The following is a 20,269-nucleotide window of genomic DNA, read 5'->3' as shown; positions in this document are numbered from 1 at the left end:
CATGTCGTGCCAACACAAAGAGGCACCAAATCACTTTCAGCTTCACTGAACCTCGGTGGTGGAACAACCTTCCCAACTCCATCTGTGAAGTATACGCCCTCTCTGTTTTAAAAAAAAATGGCTAAAGACACGTTTTCCATGAGCACTTGACCATACACTCATAATAAAAATAATAATAAAATACAAATATATTATTCTTGTTGCACTCTAATCTCTGTATTGGACAGTTGTTTTCTGATGCAACTGAAACTTTGTAATGCAGCACTTTTCATACTACTGTCTCCTTAAGATGAATTGCTTTTGTTGTATTCTTCCTCTTTTTGTAAGTCGCTTTGGATAAAAACGTCTGCCAAATGAATACATTTAAAATGTAACTACTGTAATAAAAATGCACTCTTGGGACTTCTGATTATGGTGCAGCGCCGAGTGGTAGCGTGGCTTCGCTTCGCTCTAAAAAGTTATGTAATGTTATTGTTAAATGCTTTTACATTTGTATACAGAGTATAATCGCAGAGGAATAACATATTTCTGACAATAATTCCACCAAAAAAAACTGAAAAGTGAAGAAAGCAGATGAAACAGATCTGGACAACGAACTCTCTGACTTTGAGGGCCATGAAGAGACAAAGCTAGAAGAAAGCTCTCAGAGACCAGAGGCCAAGTTTTCAATGGTCGAGAAAGCACCGCTGAATAAAGCAGCAAGCATGGAAGACATTCTTCAAGCAATTGTTTCACTGAAGACAGATTTTTCAGGCAAACTTGAATCAGTGACAAACATGCTAACGGATATCAAGAGCCAAATCGGTGACTGCTCCGACATACTGACTGAAGCAGAACAGATCATTTCTCAGGCAGAGGATAGCTTTATCAAACTCCAATCTACAGCTAAAACCCTTGAAGACAGAACAGATACACATACTATCATACCAGCAGTTCTCAATTTTTGACAATAAAGTGGCTGATGTTAAAAAAATATTAAATTCTTCAGTGGGCATTATGTGACTTGAATAACAAGAGAGTTGAATATCTGCAGGTTTTTTTAATTCTCCATACATCAATTAAATTGAAGTCCAATTTCCAACTTTTCTTGTTTGATTGTGAGAGTGATCTAGCCCTGATGAACAATCTTTACCTGGGTCCAATGAGCATTGCCATATTGGGCCCATGCAATATTGGACCTATATACATTGATTAAAGGATTAGTTCACCCAAATATGAAAATTCTCTCATCATTTGCTGACCCTCATGCCATCCCAGATATGTATGACTTTCTTTCATCTGCTGAACACAAACAAAGATTTTTAGAAGAATATCTCAGATTGTAGGTCCATATAATGTAAGTGAATGGTGCCAAAATTATGAAGCTCCAAAATCCACATAAGGGCAACATAAAGGTACTACAGATGACTCTGGTGGTTATATCCATATCTTCTGAAGCGATATGATAGGTGTGGGTGAGAAACAGATCAATATATAATTCCTTTTTCCACTTTCTCCTACTTCTGTTTTTGTGATTCACATTCTTCATGCATCTCACCCCCTACTGGGCAGGGAGGAGAATTTATGATAAAAAATTATATAAATATTGATCTGGTGCCAATTCACACCTATCATATCGTGTCTGAGCACATGGATTTGAGCACTGGAGTCATATGGATTATTTTTATGCTCCCTTTATGTGGATTTTGGAGCTTTAAAATGTTGGTACCCATTCACTTGCATTGTAAGGACCTACAGAGCTGAAATATTCTTCTAAAAATCATAATTTGTGTTCTGCAGAAGAAAGTAAGTCATACACATCTGGGATGGCATGAGGGTGAGTAAATGATGAGAGAATTTTCATTTTTGGGTGAACTATCCCTATAAGATCAAGGATTCTGACAATAGGGTGCCTTGTAAAATAACAAATCTTCCCAAGGGATCACAAATCGTCTCCATCACGTTTTTGTTTTTTTCTCCCCAATTTGGAATGCCCAATTCCCAATGCGCTCTAGGTCCTTGTGGTGGCGTAGTGACTCACCTCAATCCGGGTGGCGGAGGATGAATCTCAGTTGCCTCCGCGTCTGAGAACGTCAAGCCATGCACCTTATCATGTGGCTTGTTGAGAGCGTTACCGCGGAGACATAGCGTGAGTGGAGGCTTCACGCTATTCTCTGCGGCATCCACGCACAACTCACCATGCGCCCCACCGAGAATGAGAACCACACATTATAGCAACCACGAGGAGGTTACCCCATGTGACTCTACCCTCCCTAGCAACCGGGCCAATCTGGTTGCTTAGGAGACCTGGCTGGAGTCACTCAGCACGCCCTGGATTCGAACTCGCAACTCCATGGGGGGTAGTCAGCGTCAATACTCGCTGAGCTACCCAGGCACCATCTCCATCACATGTATGAAGATTATTACACCACTTGCCTGACTAGTACAGTATAAGATGCAGAAAAAACTTGTCCAGGTCATCTCTTTCGAACTCTCAAAACATCTTCAGACCTCAGGTGTGTTTCCTGAAGGAATGCCACTTTACATTGTAATTGTTTTAGTCTGCACATGACCTGTTTGAGTTTTATGATATTATTTAGCCCCCTACAATTGACCTTTAAAAGGCAGGTCTTGGTAATAGCGGCACGAGGTACCTAGAGAGGATACACACAGTTTTTTTATTTTTCTTTTTAAATAAATATTGAGAAGAGCATGCTTTGGACTGTGTCGGTCCTCATTCCCAAATGAACATGTATAACATCAGCAAGGACTCCTGAATTTGTTCCAAGGAACTGTAAATTAAAGCTAACAATTTAACATTAGTTCATTTATGTATTGATTCAGGTCTTAGTAAAGATGATAGTAAATAAAGTTTAAACTGTCAAAGCGACTGTGTTATGAGATGTTATGTGCAGTTCTGTTCACTTAAACTAATGATATCAGGTGTGTAATTGCCATCAAATGACGCTTTTCTCTTTATATGTGATGATAATTAACCTCAATTCTGATTCACAGTCTCCACAGTTTTCAATCACATTTCGGTGTACTTTAACAGTTTCTTTTACAAAACAAAAAGAAAAAAATAATAAATATGCTTTAAAATGTCACTTCATTCCATTGCACGTAAGAACACTGTCAAATCGGTTTATGAGAATATTTTCCAAAAAAAACACGCCATTCATGGCAATCTCCCATTCATCCCTATGGGAAGTTTTGCAAAGCTCGTCAGAGCGAGCGACGATAGCCAAGGGGGACAGAGCTTCGCACAGGGTCAACTGAATCAGAAAGTGCCTTATGTCAGTGTCAACCTTGTATGTGCTAAAACTGGTAATTTTACAGCTTTGTTCTCACATCATATCAATACAGAACTTTTCCGGCAATGTTACAATTTCTTAAGCCGACAAATTACAGAAGCTGATTTCATGGCATTTTGACAACGGGTCTGTTCACACATGACCTATGCATGGAAAAATGGTGTTAAATTTGCAGAAAAGGCTGTATGTGTGAAAGCATGTAGATTCACCGTTTTAAGTTATCATTAGAAATAGAACCAAACTAATTACTTTTAAAATATATATTTTTGCTATTAAGTTTGGATTTTGCTAGTAAGGATGTGAAAAACTACAAATTTTTATAGTCAACTAGTTGGTGAAAATGTATAATTATGCTCCGTTATGTTCACGTGACTCCGTTCAGACATGTTTCAGAGGGATAAACGGACGCTAAGTGCAGCACTTCAACATGGTAACTAATGGATATTCAACAAATAAATAGGCCAAATAACTATCTAAGTAATGTAGATAATGTTCAGGGATGGGTTGTTATTGCAAAATAAAACCCTGACAAGGTGATCAGGGCCCCAATGAGAAGCAGAGGGTCTCGTATCAACCTAAAGGGATTTATTTTGCAATAACAACCAGCTGACTGTACATTACCTCGCTTATTACATGGCTACTAACCAAATAAATAAAAACATGAACATAAGGGGGCCTGGGTAGCTCAGTGGTAAAAGACGCTGGCTACCACCCCTGGAGTTCGCTAGTTCGAATCCCAGGGCGTGCTGAGTGACTCCAGCCAGGTCTCTTAAGCAACCAAATTGGCCCGGTTGCTAGGGAGGACAGAGTAACATGGGGTAACCTCCTTGTGGTCGCTATAATGTGGTTCGTTCTCGATGGGGCGCGTGGTGAGTTGAGCGTGGTTGCCGCGGTGGATGGCGTGAAGCCTCCACGCGCGCTACGTCTCCGTGGCAACGCGCTCAACAAGCCACATGATAAGATGCACGGGTTGATGGTTTCAGACACAGAAGCAACTGGGATTCGTCCTCCACCACCCAGACTGAGGCGAATCACTACGCCACCATGAGGACTTAAAAGCACACTGGGAATTGGCAAAAAAAAAAAAAAAAAAAAAACATGGACATAAAATATTGATTTGCACTGAAATTATGTAATTTATGTGACTAGAAAGAAATCGCTGAACAGCTGATATCCACCTCCGGTTTGCGTTGGAGTTCTGTTGGTCTTTACATTGTAATTAATGACTGTCTGACTCTGCTCATCATGCACCTGATTACAAGACTACTTGCCAAATAAATGCACATGAAACACTGAATTGAAATTATTTTATTATCATACTGTGCAGTTGTTACTGAGAAATATCAGACCGCTAGATGACGCAATTGACCAATCAGAATCGAGTATGCCAGAGAGCCGTGTACTAAAACATTTTATTGCACAAAACTAAGTAAGAAAAGTAGGAAATAATAAAGGGCCTGATACAGAGCAGCATTAAACCACTTATGCACATTCTGATTGCAGATTGCCACACTTCAACGTAACCCAAGCGCTTCAGGGCGATCCTCGCTCCTCATTCAAAAGTGCATTAGGAAAATGAAAGATTATATATGCAAATTTGAATAAAAGATGATACAATTTGTTTCGGTCGTGAAAAGTGAGTATTTTTTTCTCACATTTCTCCCAAATTTGGAATGCCCAATTCGCAATGCGCTCTAAAACCTCATGGTGGCGTAGTGACTTGCCTCAATCTGGGTGGCGGAGGACAAATCTCAGTTGCCTCTGTGTCTGAGACCATCAATCCGCACATTTTATCACATGGCTTGTTGAGTGTGTTACCGTGGTGACATAGTGCATGCGGCATCCACGCACAACTCACCAGGTGCCCCACCGAGAGCGAGAACCACACATTATGGTGGCCATGAGGAGGTTACCCCATGTGACTCTACCCTCCCTAGCAACTGGGCCAATTTGTTTGCTTAGGTGACCTGGCTGGACTCAGCACGCCCTGGATTCGAACTCGCGACTCCAGGGGTGGCAGTCAGCTTCTTTACTCACTGAGCTACCCAGGCCCCACAAAGTGAGTATTTTTTAATGATTTAATTATTACTGGTGTATAAATGTAACATACAGGTTCTCTATATAAACATTTCTTTTGCATGCATTCAAAAGATTCACAGGGTTGAATTAAAATTCTCACCACTATATAGTTCAAGAACTGATACCAACCTATTTTTTCCTCCGTATCTTCACTTTTTATTGTGTATGGTTGTGTAATACTGATGTCTTCACTCTCTTCTTTAATAAACTCCATCTTTACAGCAGTTTGTCTCACAGATCTCAGTCGTTTCACCTGGAGATTTTCCTCCTCATCTAAAAACTTTGTCACGTTTATGATGAACAATGACCAGAAAAGAAATACAAAGTGGATGTACTTTAATCACAGAAAAATAACACTCATACGCCAAAATCATATTGTAACATTCAGAGACAATCTACTGTCATTTCATAGTGCTGAGGCAAAATTATCTCATAAATGTTGTTTCTATGTTACATTTGTATGTTTTGGAGCACGTTCGTAAAAACTTTGAACCACTGCATACCTTATTCCAGCCGAACAGTAACCAGAGAATCCAAGGCGCATTCCTTTATGACGTCACAATCGCGCACCGCGGAGACGCAAAATAAAAGTCTTGGATAAATAAAAGACACGCGTGTTCTAAAAATCACAAAATTATTATAATAAAATAAATAAAAAACTAAATGTAATATTCACCAAAGGATGGAGTTCCGAATGCCTCCCCCTGTTAAATGTATAATTTGTTTCTGTTCCAAAGTTCTGATTTGTTGTTGACATCTAAAATGGAACACGTGTGGCTCACCCTTCTTTCCCTTTGTGAATCTCATTTGCATAGTTTAAAAGTCACAGTTTGAACAGTGTCTTGTAGATTTTACCTATGCATTTTTTACTTTTCAAACCACTTCCAAAATAATGTCATGAATGTACAGAGTTCAAACAATTAGTGTGAAATGATGTGTCACAGAACGCTGTTATCAAGCATATGAATACAATTTGTGTATGTGAAGCAGTGGTGGAGCTAGCAATTGCCTTTTTGGTCATTTGTCTTGGGCTCAATTTAGTTTTTACGAAAATACTCCCCAAAAATTTCTGTGCCACCACAGACTAATCGCTGGCCCCTGTGCGTCCACCCCTGATGTGAAGTACAAGTACTATTTCTCCAGTTTTTTTTTTTTTGTTTGTTTGTTTGTTTTGTTTTTTATTCTCAACCACATGGCCACACAAGTTGGGTTACAAAATGTGAGACAAAATGCTACAGGGAATTTTAGGATTCTTGCAGCCTACTGAAGACAGGTTTCACTATAGTTCATTTATATATCTGTTATTCCGAGTATTATTATTTCTTTTTTCATATATGGGTTGCATAAGCTACGTTGCACATAAATAGAACAGATCCATCGTGCACTATGACACACTGACTTATGTAACTGACAATGCATTACAAATTGTTACATTAACTCTCGGATGCTTACCTTTATGCAGCTCTATGGAAAATAGGTTAATAGCATTACCTAGAATTTGTAATTATTTAGTAAACAAAAAACTTTTTGATTGGCAACACAAGAAATATTTTTTCCCCATACATTTATAGACAAGATAAACTTCATTAAAGGGATAGTTCACCCAAAAATGAAAATACTCTCATCATACTCACCCTCATGCCATCCCAGATGTGTATGACCTTCTTTCTTCTGCAGAACACAAATTCAGATTTTTAGAATATCTCAGCTCTGTTGGTCCTCACAATGCAAGTGAATGGTGACCTGAACTCTGAAGGTCAAAACATCATATAAATGCTTCATACAAGTTATTCATAAGACTCCAGTGGTTAAATCAATGTCTTCAGAAGTGATCTAATCAGTTTTGGGTGAGAACAAACCAAAATATAACTCCTTTTTCAATGTACAATGTGCCACTGCAGTCTCTTAAGCACGATCATGATTTCAAGCTCAATTACACTTTCTAGTGCTTGACGCATGCGCAGAACACTAGATGGCGCTGTAGAAAGTGTAATCGAGCTTTCCTACCTTGAGATGTCCTGACTCTCCCAATGGCCAATCTGATCGTATTCTCCGAAAGTTCAAGGGAATTTTAATGGTCATTCATGTATAGGCATACCAAAAAATGAAACAATTTAAAACAATTCATAAAGTTTTAAAATTTGCGATAAAAACGTGATAAAAAAGATCATACTTGTGCAGTTGGAAAGCGTATGCAGTTTTTATATAACATCAAGATTTAAAATGTATAAACCTTTGCTGGAAAATGATAACATACCGTAATTTACTTTATAATTTTCAACCCATTGAGGCTAAGTCTCGCGTAACTATCACAAGCCAATCTCTCAGTTTCAAAAAACCACATCTCTGTGACATATTTAAATTATAATTTGCAAACAACTTTCAAAGCATCACAGACAACCAAAAGTTTATATTTGTAAGGCATAAAAAACATCCAAAATTTAGTGACAATCTAGCAGTGGCAGGACAGGGCGAGTGACAGTTCCATTAACTGGCCCAAAACTCTCTTGCACTTGCCCCAAGCCAGCAGGCCATCCTTATTGTTGAGCCTTGGTGTTTATATAGCATATCTGCACTTGTGTGACCCTGTTCTGTGTTATTGTATTTCTTTAAAATGTTACATTACTCACATTATTATTCTGTTTATGACTATTTAGTCTATTTTGTCATTAAAGACAAATTCTTTGAGTCTATGAGCAAACTTGGCAATAAACCTCTTTCTGATTCCATTTCCAATTCTGATGGCATGTGAAAATGCTTCTCTCCAGTGTGAATTCCTATGTGGTTCTTAAGGCTTCCTTTGAATTTGAAACTCTTTCCACAGTGATGGCATGTGAAGGGCTTCTCTCCAGTGTGAATTCCCATGTGGTTAGCAAGGCTCTTTTTGTTTTGGAAAGTCCTTCCACACTGAGGGCATATGAAAGACTTCATTTTCGTGTGAATTTTCATGTGTCTACGGAGGTATGCTTCGCATTTGAAACTTATATCACACTGACAGCATGTGTAAGGATTCTCTCCAGTGTGAGTTCTCATGTGACAATCCTGACTATCTTTACATTTAAAACTCTTTCCACAAAGATGGCATGTGAAAGACTTATTTCTAATATGAGATGCTGTGTGATAATCAAGGGTGTTTTTATGTCTGAAACTCTTTCCACACTGATAGCATACGAAAGGCTTCACTCCAGAGTGAATTTTCGTGTGTTGTTCAAGATCTCCTTTACGTCTGAAACTCTTTCCACACTGAGGGCATGTGAAAGGTTTCTCTTCACAGTGAGTTAGCATGTGAATATCCAGATGATTTTTACGTTTGAAACGCTTTCCACACTGATGACATATGAAAGGCCTCTCTTCAGAGTGAATTACTCTGTGATCTATAAGGCCTCTGCTTTGTCTGAAACTCTTTCCACACTGAAGGCATGAGAAAGGTTTCTCCCCAGTGTGAATTCTCATGTGACTCTTAAAGGTTTTGTTTTCTTTGAAACTCTTCCCACACTGAGGACAAGTGAAAGATTTATTGGATTTTGTTTCTTCAGTCTGTGAGCAACTAAAAGATTGTTTTCCAGTAATGACATCATCAAGTTCCTGATACTCTTGTTTCTCCTCCCCTTCATTCAGATCTTGACTTTCCTCCTTCAGCTCCATCGGGTCTAAAATAAAAATATGGAAATGTCAAAAAATCAATTCAAGAGCAATTAAAATGAAACAAAAAATACAAGTGAATCTTAATTTCCCCTTCACTAAGCTCCTTCCGGGTAACTGTTGCTCGCTCAGACAAGCTTTACAAGAAGTGCCATAGGATTAGCCCCATAGATTTTCATTGACCATATTTTTGGATGGGTTTAAACGGATTTTTACAGAAATGATCCAAATTCACTTCCCATATACTTGCATTAAAATACTGACATTTTGAATAAAATTTCATAATCAATGCAAATTGTCCTCCCCTTTGTTTCAGTGGTCTCTACGATCTACTTAGGCTTACGATGCCTTTGGGAAATGCAGCCCAGAACAGCTAATGCTGAGATAAACAAAACAGGCCCACAGTGGGGCAAAACAGGAAAGAAAACAAACTAACAAGAACTTCAGCAAAATTCAGACACAGACCGACAGACTAGACAGGATACTGTAGACATGAGGGAATGAAACCGCACAAAACAAGATTAACAAAAGGAATATAAAGGAAAGGAAATCGGGAGGTTAACACTCCAAGGGGACTGCAGCAGGACTGGACATCGACCGGGACACTTTGGAACCTCCCTTTCTCTGGCGGCGCCTCACCTGCACTGAACCAATGAACTCGAACGACAAGGACTTGGAAGTGGGGCTGTCAGAGATGGGGTCCAATTCCCCAAGCAGGTATCTCTTTTAGCAGACACACATGGTCAACCACCTCCCAGAAGGTCCTATATTTCTGGTCACCCAGCATGTCCCAATCGAAAGTCTCATCAAGTTCAGCAAGGAAGAGTTGTATGAGGCCAGCCTCACCAAAACCAAGCCCCTGGACTGCATCGAGGAGAGACTGGGTGTACACCCCAAAGGGGCGATACCCCTGTCGACAGTAATGTAGTCTGGAGGCCAGGGGCATGTTTTTGGGGGTGACCCCTGCCGGACCTGTGCTGGACGAAGAAACAGTCCCAAAGGAGCAACTGTCTGCTGGATTCAGAATCGGCTGTTTCGTTCCATCAGGTGTGCGAATAGAACCCTATTGCAGACCGCATGCATCCAAAGAATCTTTATTACAAAAAAGAAGACTTCTATAAAAACACAAAACTGGGCCAAAACTCAAACTGCCAAGAACAGCTTAGGCTGAGATAAACAAAACAGGCCCACAGTGGGTCAAAACAACAAAGAAAACAAACTAACAAGAACTACAGCAAAAAGAAATAAGAAAAAACTTCAGATACAGAGCGACAGACTAGACTGAATACTGGAGATATGAGGGAACAAAACAGCACAAAACAAGATTAATAAAGGGAATATAAAGGAAAGGAAATAAGGAGGTTAATAAGAGGAACAGGTGAGGCAGATCAACTAATAACCAGAAGAGTAACGAAGCAAATGAGGGGGGCTGGGTCAATACACGAGACAGAGCACAATGGAAGAAATACACACACAAGACCAAAACAAAACAATGACAGGTGACATGATCCCGACACTAAATAAAAACTCAACAAGGGTGTCGGGAACCTGAAAAGTAGTTTTTGGGTGCATTGATTCAATATGTATGATAAAAACATTTAAGTGGAATCCGCACACCAGCAAACTTTACTGAAAAAAATCAAGTATACTGTATATAGTGGTAAAACTGAGTCAATATTCTGAGTTAATATTAGCTGGCTACCTTGAATGATGTAAACACAGTTTAAAAAACAAAACACTATCTAGGTAATGGAGTGGAATACATCAAATGTGCACATCTTCAAATGTCTCCCTTAGATGCAATCCTAAAATCACCCCTGGTTTGTGTTCGGTTTCATATGGGTTATTACAGCTAAAGAACCAAGAGCAGTTAGTACTTTTCTCTGGAACAAATAAAGTCCTGAATCAACTTATACTGCTTTAATGAATACTGGAGAACAACAAAAAGATGCACACACTCACTTGGCTCTTTAGCTGCCTTCTGAAACAGAACACAGAGTAAAGCCTTTCTGTTCAGATCATTTTAATTTCAAGTGCATTCATATCTAATGTCCAGTTTCATTAATGCATCATATATAATAATCATTGAGTGAAGACTTGGAAACAATAGGGAAAGATATACTGGATCACAGATTCTGTTACTAATGAAAAGCGAGAGACCGCAAGTGACAAATTCCGTGTTGGAGGATTGGACTCCTCCACTGGACAAGTGTTTGAAAAGTAGCTGGGGATATTTCAACAATTTCCTTGTCTTTGTGGAAAATTATTATTCTTAACATAAAGTGAAAATAAAGAGTCCTTTGATCCCTCTTTTGAAACATTGAAATATGGCTGGCTGGTTGACAATGTTCTTTCAGAAATGGTGCACACCTCATGAGAGGTGGATAAACAAGGGAATTTCATAAAACAAAACAAAAAAATCAGATTCATAGCATAATACAGTAAAATATAAACCTACATGAACAATTTTAAAGGACTTCTCATCCTTTGCTTAATTTTTGTTAATTTTTAACTTTTTAAGCTTTTAAGTGAGTCCCTATCTGATGCCATTGTATTGAGAAGACGACCAATACAATATTATACATAGTTCATACTTTATTTTCTTTTGTGCTCCGCATAAGTCAGTCAGTCATACAGGCTTTAACAACATAAGTGTGAGTAAATTATGACAGAATTGTCATAAAGGTTTTAAAGGTGAAGTATGTAATTTGTTTATGTCATAATACATTCTCCTATCCCAGTTTGTTCATTGACAACCATAAGAAAGCCATTCGTGGGTTCACCTGGAGCATGTTAAAACGTTGATGTGCGTTAGGTCCCAATGCAAGATGTTTGAAATATTTAAAAAGAAATTGTAAAATGAATACTTTTCAGGATAACTGAGATTATTTAAATATGAAATTATTGAAAATTAAACCATCTGAAGGGCCGTATTCGAACCGTGGGTGATAGTTTGCCCATGCCTGCTCTACGAGGACCATTCATTACTCCAGTCACAGCAATGCAAGCATTTTAGCACAGAGTCTGTTTAAAATAGTTCCCTATGAATGTGCAGTTTAAGTCAGAAGTTTACATACACTTAGGTTGAAGTCATTAAAACTCATTTTTTAACCACTCCACAGATTTAATATTTGCAAACTATAGTTTTAGCAAGTCTTTTAGGACATCTACTTGGTGCATGACAAGAGTAATTTTTCCAACAATTGTTTACAGACAGATTGTTTCACTTTTAATTGACTACATCACAATTCCAGTGGGTCAGAAGTTTACATACACTAAGTTAACTGTGCCTTTAAGCAGCTTGGAAAATTTCAGAAAATGATGTCATTCCTTTAGACAATTAGACAATTAGCTTCTGATAGGTGGTGTACTGAAATGGAGGTGTATCTGTGGATGTATTTTAAGGCCTACCTTCAAACTCAGTGCCTCTTTGCTTGACATCATGGGAAAGTCAAAAGAAATCAGCAAAGACCTCAGAAAAAAAAAGTGTGGACCCCCACAAGTCTGGGTCATCCTTGGGAGCAATTTCCAAATGCCTGAAGGTACATCTGAAGGTGCCAAGTTCATCTGTACAAACGTAGTTTGGTGCGAAAAGTGCAAATCAATCCCAGAACAACAGCAAAGGACCTTGTGAAGATGCTGGAGGAAACAGGTAGACAAGTATCTATATCCACAGTAAAACGAGTCCTATACTGATATAACCTGAAAGGTTGCTCGGCATGGAAGAAGCCAATGCTCCAAAACTGCCATAAAAAAGCCAGACTACAGTTTGAAAGTGCACATGGGGACAAAGATCTTACTTTTTGGAGAAATTTGGAAACATCTGGTCTGATGAAACAAAAATTTGAACTCTTTGGCCATAATGACCATCGTTATGTTTGGAGGAAAGGGTGAGGCTTGCAAGCCGAAGAACACCATCCCAACCGTGAAGCATGGGGGTGGCAGCATCATGTTGTGGGGGTGTTCTGCTGCAGCAGGGACTGGTGCACTTCACAAAACAGATGGCATCATGAGGAAGGAAAATTGTGTGGATATATTGAAGCAACATCTCAAGACATCAGCAAGGAAGTTAAAGCTTAGTTGCATATGGGTCTTCCAAATGGACAATGACCCCAAGCATACCTCCAAAGTTGTGGCAAAATGGCTTAAAGACAACAAAGTCAAGGTATTGGAGTGGCCATCACAAAGCCCTGACCTCAATCTGATAGAAAATTTGTGGGCAGAACTGAAAAAGCATGTGCGAGCAAGGAGGCCTACAAACCTGACTCGGTTACACCAGTTCTGTCTGGAGGAATGGGCCAAAATTCCAGCTACTTATTGTGAGAAGCTTGTGGAAAGCTCCCCAAAATGTTTGACCCAAATTAAACAATTTAAAGGCAATGCTATCAAATACTAACAAAGTGTATGTAAACTTCTGACCCACTGGGAATGTGATAAAAGAAGTAAAAGCTGAAATAAATCATTCTCTCTACTATTTGTCTGACATTTCACATTCTTAAAATAGTGATCATAACTGACCTAAGACAGGGAATGTTTTCTACAATTAAATGTCAGGAATTGTGAAAAACTGAGTTTAAATGTATTTGGCTAAAGTGTATTTAAACTTCTGACTTCAACTGTATGTTCATCTCAAGTTGTTTTTAAAGGAATAATTCACCCAAAAATGAAAACTCTCTTATTATTTACTCACTCTCATGCCATCCCAGATGTGTATGACTTTCTTCTGCAGAACACAAATTAAGATTTTTAGAAGAATATTTCAGCTCTGTAGATCCATACAATGCAAGTGAAAGGGTACAAAAAATCTGAAGCTCCAAAAATCACATAAAGGCAGAATAAAAAGAATCCATATGACTTCAGTGGTAAAATCCATATTTTCTGAAGCAATATGAAAGGTGTGGGTGAGAAACAGATCCCTTTAAGTACCAATTTATATTTGTAGCACAATATTCTACTCATATACTGATTTACTCATTTAGCCTATTTACATGTGGATTGAGCTGTTGGCCATCTCTCTTTTATGTCTTTTCTGCCAATCAAACTATAAGTCTATGAAGAAACTATTTGGAAAACTGCTTGGCAATTGTTGTTATTACTTCATATTCTTTTGTTTATTAAAATATCTTAAATTTCACCATAATTTCTAATCCTCAAAAAATATATATTTAAAAAAATCATATCATGGGTCTCACCTCTTCAATTGAGGCTGTTTTTGTGGGTACAACCCAGCCAGAGACTGCTTTTAAACATGGTGGATAAAACACTATAATCATTTTATTAAAAGATATAAATAAAGGGGCTGATGATTATAAACAAATTATACAATATCCCAGTAAAATGTGTTATAGTTTGCAGTTTAATAAAATATTTACGTGAAATAGTACATCAGAGCTCCGCTCTCACTTATGCCCGGAGACTGCCGACTATGTGCTTCTGTCCTGAAATGGCTCTGCAGGTCTGCAGTTGGATACTAGCTAGGCATGTGATGGTATTCGGTTATATGGTATATCACGTAATTAATATGTGCGATATTGTTATCGTGGGCACTTAAAAATACCATAGATAATCTTTTAGCCAAATTGTTTAGATTTTTCTGGTCACACAGTAGTTTTTATTCCATCAACAATTTGAGATTTACAACACTGCGTTTACTTGGCACAAATGACGAATGCGCAATCTGATGTAAACAAACAGTGTGGATGAGAAGCATGGCTGAAGGAAGAACACAGGTGACCCATTATCCGCCTTCTAGTAGGGTTAAGTCATAAGTGTGGAAGTATTCTGGGTTCCATAAAAATGCAGAGGTATTGTTGTTTGGTGATGGTTTCCCTTTGTGTAAAACAAGAGGCAGAAAGGTAGCAGCGAAACACTGGAACACCTCAAACATGTTTATGCATTTGCGGGACAATAATTCTGTGTAATTCAGCAAGATAAAGTTAAGTTGTAACAGTTCTTTTTTCTTTTTCAAACTGTTTTTGAAAACTGAGATAACACTATAAGAGACAATTAGCCAAGTGACGACAAAGAAAGTCATTTGCAGATAATGTGTAGCTTGCCCGAAGAGTAGTTCGTTAAATGTAGGAACAACTAAAATACAGTTGGAATCAGATACTACAGTGCTGTGAAAAAGTATTTGCCCCCTAACTGATTGCTTCTATTTTTGTGTGTTTTTCATACTAAATTGTTTTAGATCTTCAAATGAGACTTGACATAAAACAAAGGCAACCTGAGTAAACACAAAATACAGCTTTCAAATATATATATATATATATATATATATATATATATATATATATATATATATTTTTTTTTTTTTTTTTTTTTTATTGAAGCAAAAAATCCAACACCTATATCACCCATGTGAAAAACTAACTGCCCCCATAAACTTAATAGATGGTTGTGCCACCTTTAGCAGCAACAACTGCAACCAAATGCTTCTGATAACTAGAGATCAGTCTTTCACAATGCTGTGGTGGAATTTTGGCCCACTCTTCTTTGAAGAACTGCTTTAATTCAGCCACATTAGAGGGCATGAACTGCCCATTTAAGGTCCTGCCACAGCATCTCAATCGGGTTCAAGTCAGGACTTTGACTAGGCCACTCCAAAACTTTAATTTAGCTTCTTCTGAGCTATACAGAGGTGGACTTACTCCTGTGCTTTAGTTGCGCTTGAGCTTCAACTCATGGACTGATGGCCGGACGTTCTCCTTTAGGATTTTCTGGTAGAGAGCAAAATTCATGTTTCCCTCAATTATTGCAAGCTGCCCTGACCCTGAAGCAGCAAAGCATCCCCACACCATCACACTACCACCACCATGCCTGACCGTAGGTATGATGTTCTTTTTGTGGAATTTTGTGATTTACACCAGATGTAACGGGACCCCTGACTTCAAAACAGTTCCACTTTTGACTCATCAGTCCACAGAACATTCTCTCAAAAGGTTTGAGGATCATCAAGGTGTGTTTTGGCACAATTCAGATGAGGCTTAATGTTCTTCTGGGTTAGCAGTGGTTTTCACCTCACCACTCTTCCATGGATGCCATTTTTGGCCAGTGTCTTTCTGATAGTGGAGTGATGAACAGTGACCTTTATTGATGCAAGAGAGGCCTGCAGTTCCTTGGATGTTGTCATTGTCTTTTTTTTTGACTTCCTGGGCCAAGTTTTCTCTATTTGGAGATAATGGCTCTCACTGTTGTTCTTTGAAGTCCCAGAGCCTTTGAAACAGCTTTTTAACCCTTCCCAGACTGATATATTTCAATCACTTTTTTCTCACCATTTCTGGAATTTCTTTCAACCTTGGCATAGTGTGCTACTGGGTGAGACCTTTTAGCCAACTTCATGCTGCTGAAAAAGTTCTATTTAGGTGTTGATATGATTTAACAGGGCTAGCAGTAATCAGGCCTGTGTGTGTGTCTTGTCCAGCTAAACCCCATTATGAGTGCAGTTTCATAGATTTGGGGAATTAGTAACTAAGGCAAATACTTTTTCACACAGGCCCAGTTGGTATTGGATAACTTTTTTGCTTCAACAAATAACATTATCATTTAAAATTTTTATTTTGTGTTTACTCAGATTGCTTTTGTTTTATGTTAGATTTTGTTTGAATTTTTGAAACAATTTAGTATTAGAGATAATATGAAATCAGGATGGGGCAAATACTTTTTTATAGCACTGTAAATCCTGTAATTAATAATGGCAATGTGGCAAAATGATGATTTCAATATTAATTTTGAAGTTAGAATGCCATGCAAACCTACATTTCCATACAGTGCGAGTTAACTTGCGGTTATTGAATTCGTAGCTCGCGCCTAGCTATATATTAGCAACTGGCTTGCTATCCAGAAAAAAACTTGCATACTATTATTGTAACCTAGTAGCTGGCTTGATAAAATGAGTTTAGCCTTACTTTAACATTAGCCTAAGCAAGACAAGGTCTGTCCTGATCTGTAATAATCAGTGGCCCCATGGTATAATGACCATTTGAATATTAAGACATCAACTAAATGTTATATTTGGCTATGTATACCAGTGTACCAGTGATGAATAAAGAATCAAGAATGGACACCCACCTCTTTGTCCATCAGTATCTTCACTTTTTATTCTGCATGGTTGTGTAATACTGATGTCTTCACTCTCTTCTTTAATAAACTCCATCTCTACAGCAGTCTGTCACGCAGGTCTCAGTCGTTTCATCTGAAATTTTTCTTCCATAAGTGGGAACTTTTCTTCATCACGTTGAACATGTTATGAATAATAAAAAGAGTGAAAAGAATGAAAATGCAAATTAATTTTGGTAACGTGTAAAGTATCACAGAAAAATGGATCATTCTACAGAAGTATCTGCTTTTTGAGTACCAAAATGTGTTAAAATGTATTGTATTTTTAATCATAGCCTATAATATTGGTTAGCCCATGTAGAGCCGAGGAGGGCGGGGCCAGGCTGATGGGGCGCGCGAGGGATAAAGGCAGCCGGGGACAACAGTTCGAGAGAGAGAGAATTGCAGGCAGCTGTACTGTGTGGTTTTGGTTGTGTGTTTAAGTTGTTTATTAAATTAAGTTGTCAAGCCGGTTCTCGCCTCCTCCTTTCCACTGAACCCCCTTACACCCATTTGCTTGATGAAGCCACATAAATGGCAGCTTAACAGATTTTATAAAAAAAAAAATAAAACATTGATTTGCGTGCTGAGTGACTCCAGCCAGGTCTCCTAAGCAACCAAATTGGCCCGGTTGCTAGGGAGGGTAGAGTCACATGGGGTAACCTCCTCGTGGTCGCTATAATGTGGTTCGTTCTCGGTGGGCGCGTGGTGAGTTGAGCGCAGATGCTGCGGTGGCTGGCGTGAAGCCTCCAAACGCGCTATGTCTCCGTGGCAACGCGCTCAACAAGCCACGTGATAAGATGTGTGGGTTGACGGTCTCAGACGCGGAGGCAACTGGGATTCATCCTCCGTCTGAGGCGAATCACTATGTGACCACGAGGACTTAAAAGCGCACTGGGAATTGGGCATTCCAAATTGGGTGAAAAAGGAAAAAAAAAAAAAAAAAAAAAACTCCCAGAACCCCTGCTCATTCTAAACTGATCTCTGATCAGTACCAGGGGCTCTGGAATTAAGCAAATAATCTGTTTGTCACCATACCGATAACAACATTTCTAGAGCTTGGCCAGAAGAGCTTCTATATCATGTTTAGCCATATAACTCACTAAAAACCATAAGGAAAAGTCATAATCATGAAATGTGAATTAATGAGCACTATTTTATGTATAACAACATAATGAATAGCTTTTTACTAAAGCCTTTCACTGCTGTTACTGGTCATCACTGAGAAATAGTAACTTTTATAAGATTTTCACGAAATATGCCATTTATAAAAAAGATCATGATCTCTACCAGTCTTTCACATTGCTGTTGGGTGACTTCTTGCCACTCCTGGCGCAAAAATTCAAGCAGCTCAGATTTGTTTGATGCCCGATTCCAGCCTTGCTGAAGCACCCCCAAATCATCACCGATTTCACAGTGGGTGTGAGACACTGTGGCTTGAAGGCATCTCCAGGTCTCCGTCTAACCATTAGATGACCAGGTGGGGGATCAGTGGTGATCTGGGGGTGCTTCAGCAAGGCTGGAATCGGGCAGATTCGTCTTTGAGAAGGACGCATGAATCAAGCCATGTACAAGGTTATCCTGGAAGAAAACTTTCTTCTGCTCTGACAATGTTCCCCAACTCTGAGGATTGTTTTTTCCAGCAGGACAATGCTCCATGCCACACAGCCAGGTCAATCAAGTTGTTGATGAAGGACCACCGGATCAAGACCCTGTCATGACCAGCCCAATCTCCAGACCTGAACCCCACTGAAAACCTCTGGAATGTGATCAAGAGTTAGATGGATGGCCACAAGCCATCAAACAAAGCCAAACTGCTTGAAGTTTTGCACCAGGAGTGGCATAACGTCACCCAACATCAATGTGAAAAACCGGTAGAGATCATGCCAAGACGCATGAAAGCTGTGATTGAAAATCAGGGTTGTTCCACCAAATATTGATTTCTGAAGTCTTCCATTAGTATTGTGTTGTTTAAAAATGAATATGAACTTGTTTTCTTTGCATTATTTGAGGTCTGAAAACACTGCATCTTTTTTGTTATTTGACCAGTTGTCATTTTCTGCAAATAAATGCTGTAAATTACAATATTTGTATTTGGAATTTGGGAGAAATGTTGTCAGTACTTTATAGAATAAAACAACAATGTTCATTTTACTCAAACACATACCAATAAACAGTAAATCCAGAGAAGCTGATAATTTTGCAGTGGTCTCTTAATTTTTTCCAGAGCTGTGTGTGTATACATATATAAATATATAATATATATATTAATATATTTGACAATTCCCTTATAATAATATAGGTTATACCAGAGATATCAACTAAAACCCTCAAATGAATTTATGAGGCAAAACGTATGATAAATGTAAAATGGCAGTAGAATTTGAATGTGTCTTTCTTGATTGTAAGATAGAGTTGACATAAGAGTCTGGACATTTTTTCAGAACAAGGTTTTGATTTTTAGCAGTAACATCGGTGACATGACACTTCGGGGCACCTATTTCCATCATATTATTTATTATATTTATTTAGCATTTCATTTAGTTATGTTCTCCATGTCATAAATGTGATATACATACAGGTATACAATATTACATTTAAAATGGGAGATGCGTTTTCACAACCTTGGGGACAAGCACTTTTATTGTACTTCGAATTTTATATAGATGATTAAAATAGAAACATTGACTAATTCATGATTCAAATAGATATAACTGTTCAAAGAACAGTGACTAAACAGTGTATTTAAAGTGTATGCTTTTTGAAAAGGCTGGGGACAGAAATGTGGACATTTCTGTAGAATGATACAAATAACAGATAAATGCTGCGCAATTTACAAGCTAGTAATTATAAGCACTTCACATAAAGCACTACAATATTGGGAACACTCATTTTATGTTAAAAACTCGAAATTATCTTAATAATATTACCATATTGTTGGAGCACATCTGTTAAAACTAAAATTCAACTTGGAATGTTTGTATTGTTTTATATACCTTAAATTCTGAAGCGCTCAAAAACACAAACCTTTCTTCAGCCGAACAACAACAGAAGACGGAAGAGAGCCACGTCGCAGCCCTGATGACGTCAAACCCGCACACAGCGATTTGGAGAAGTAAAAGAAAAGTCCTTTCACACGCTGGAACGCTGTGGCTAAG

At 38.4% G+C, this 20,269-nt stretch overlaps 1 protein-coding gene across 5 annotated transcripts in view; it reads right to left on the bottom strand.

The window, feature by feature from the left end:
• The window catches only part of LOC127440788 (gastrula zinc finger protein XlCGF8.2DB-like), a 79,147-nt gene that overhangs the window by 12,239 nt on the left and 46,639 nt on the right, over positions 1 to 20,269 (bottom strand). The window contains exons 1-4 of one of the 5 annotated variants that reach the window (XM_051697693.1): positions 20,108 to 20,205; positions 17,085 to 17,240; positions 5,876 to 9,022; positions 5,502 to 5,652 (exon numbers count right to left, since the gene is read on the bottom strand). In XM_051697693.1, coding sequence (XP_051553653.1) covers positions 8,031 to 9,022; positions 17,085 to 17,169 — 1,077 coding nt within the window. In that variant the 5' untranslated portion in view covers positions 17,170 to 17,240; positions 20,108 to 20,205 and the 3' untranslated portion in view covers positions 5,502 to 5,652; positions 5,876 to 8,030. Of the gene's footprint in view, positions 1 to 5,501; positions 9,023 to 17,084; positions 17,241 to 20,107; positions 20,238 to 20,269 lie in introns of those variants that run through there. The other 4 variants (XM_051697694.1, XM_051697695.1, XM_051697692.1 and 1 more) reach the window with 4 other exon arrangements.

This window comes from Myxocyprinus asiaticus, chromosome 5, assembly GCF_019703515.2.
Source record: "Myxocyprinus asiaticus isolate MX2 ecotype Aquarium Trade chromosome 5, UBuf_Myxa_2, whole genome shotgun sequence".
Lineage (NCBI taxonomy): Eukaryota > Metazoa > Chordata > Actinopteri > Cypriniformes > Catostomidae > Myxocyprinus > Myxocyprinus asiaticus.
The sequence above is the reverse complement of the archived record's forward strand: the minus strand, read 5'-3'. Positions and strand labels throughout refer to the sequence as shown.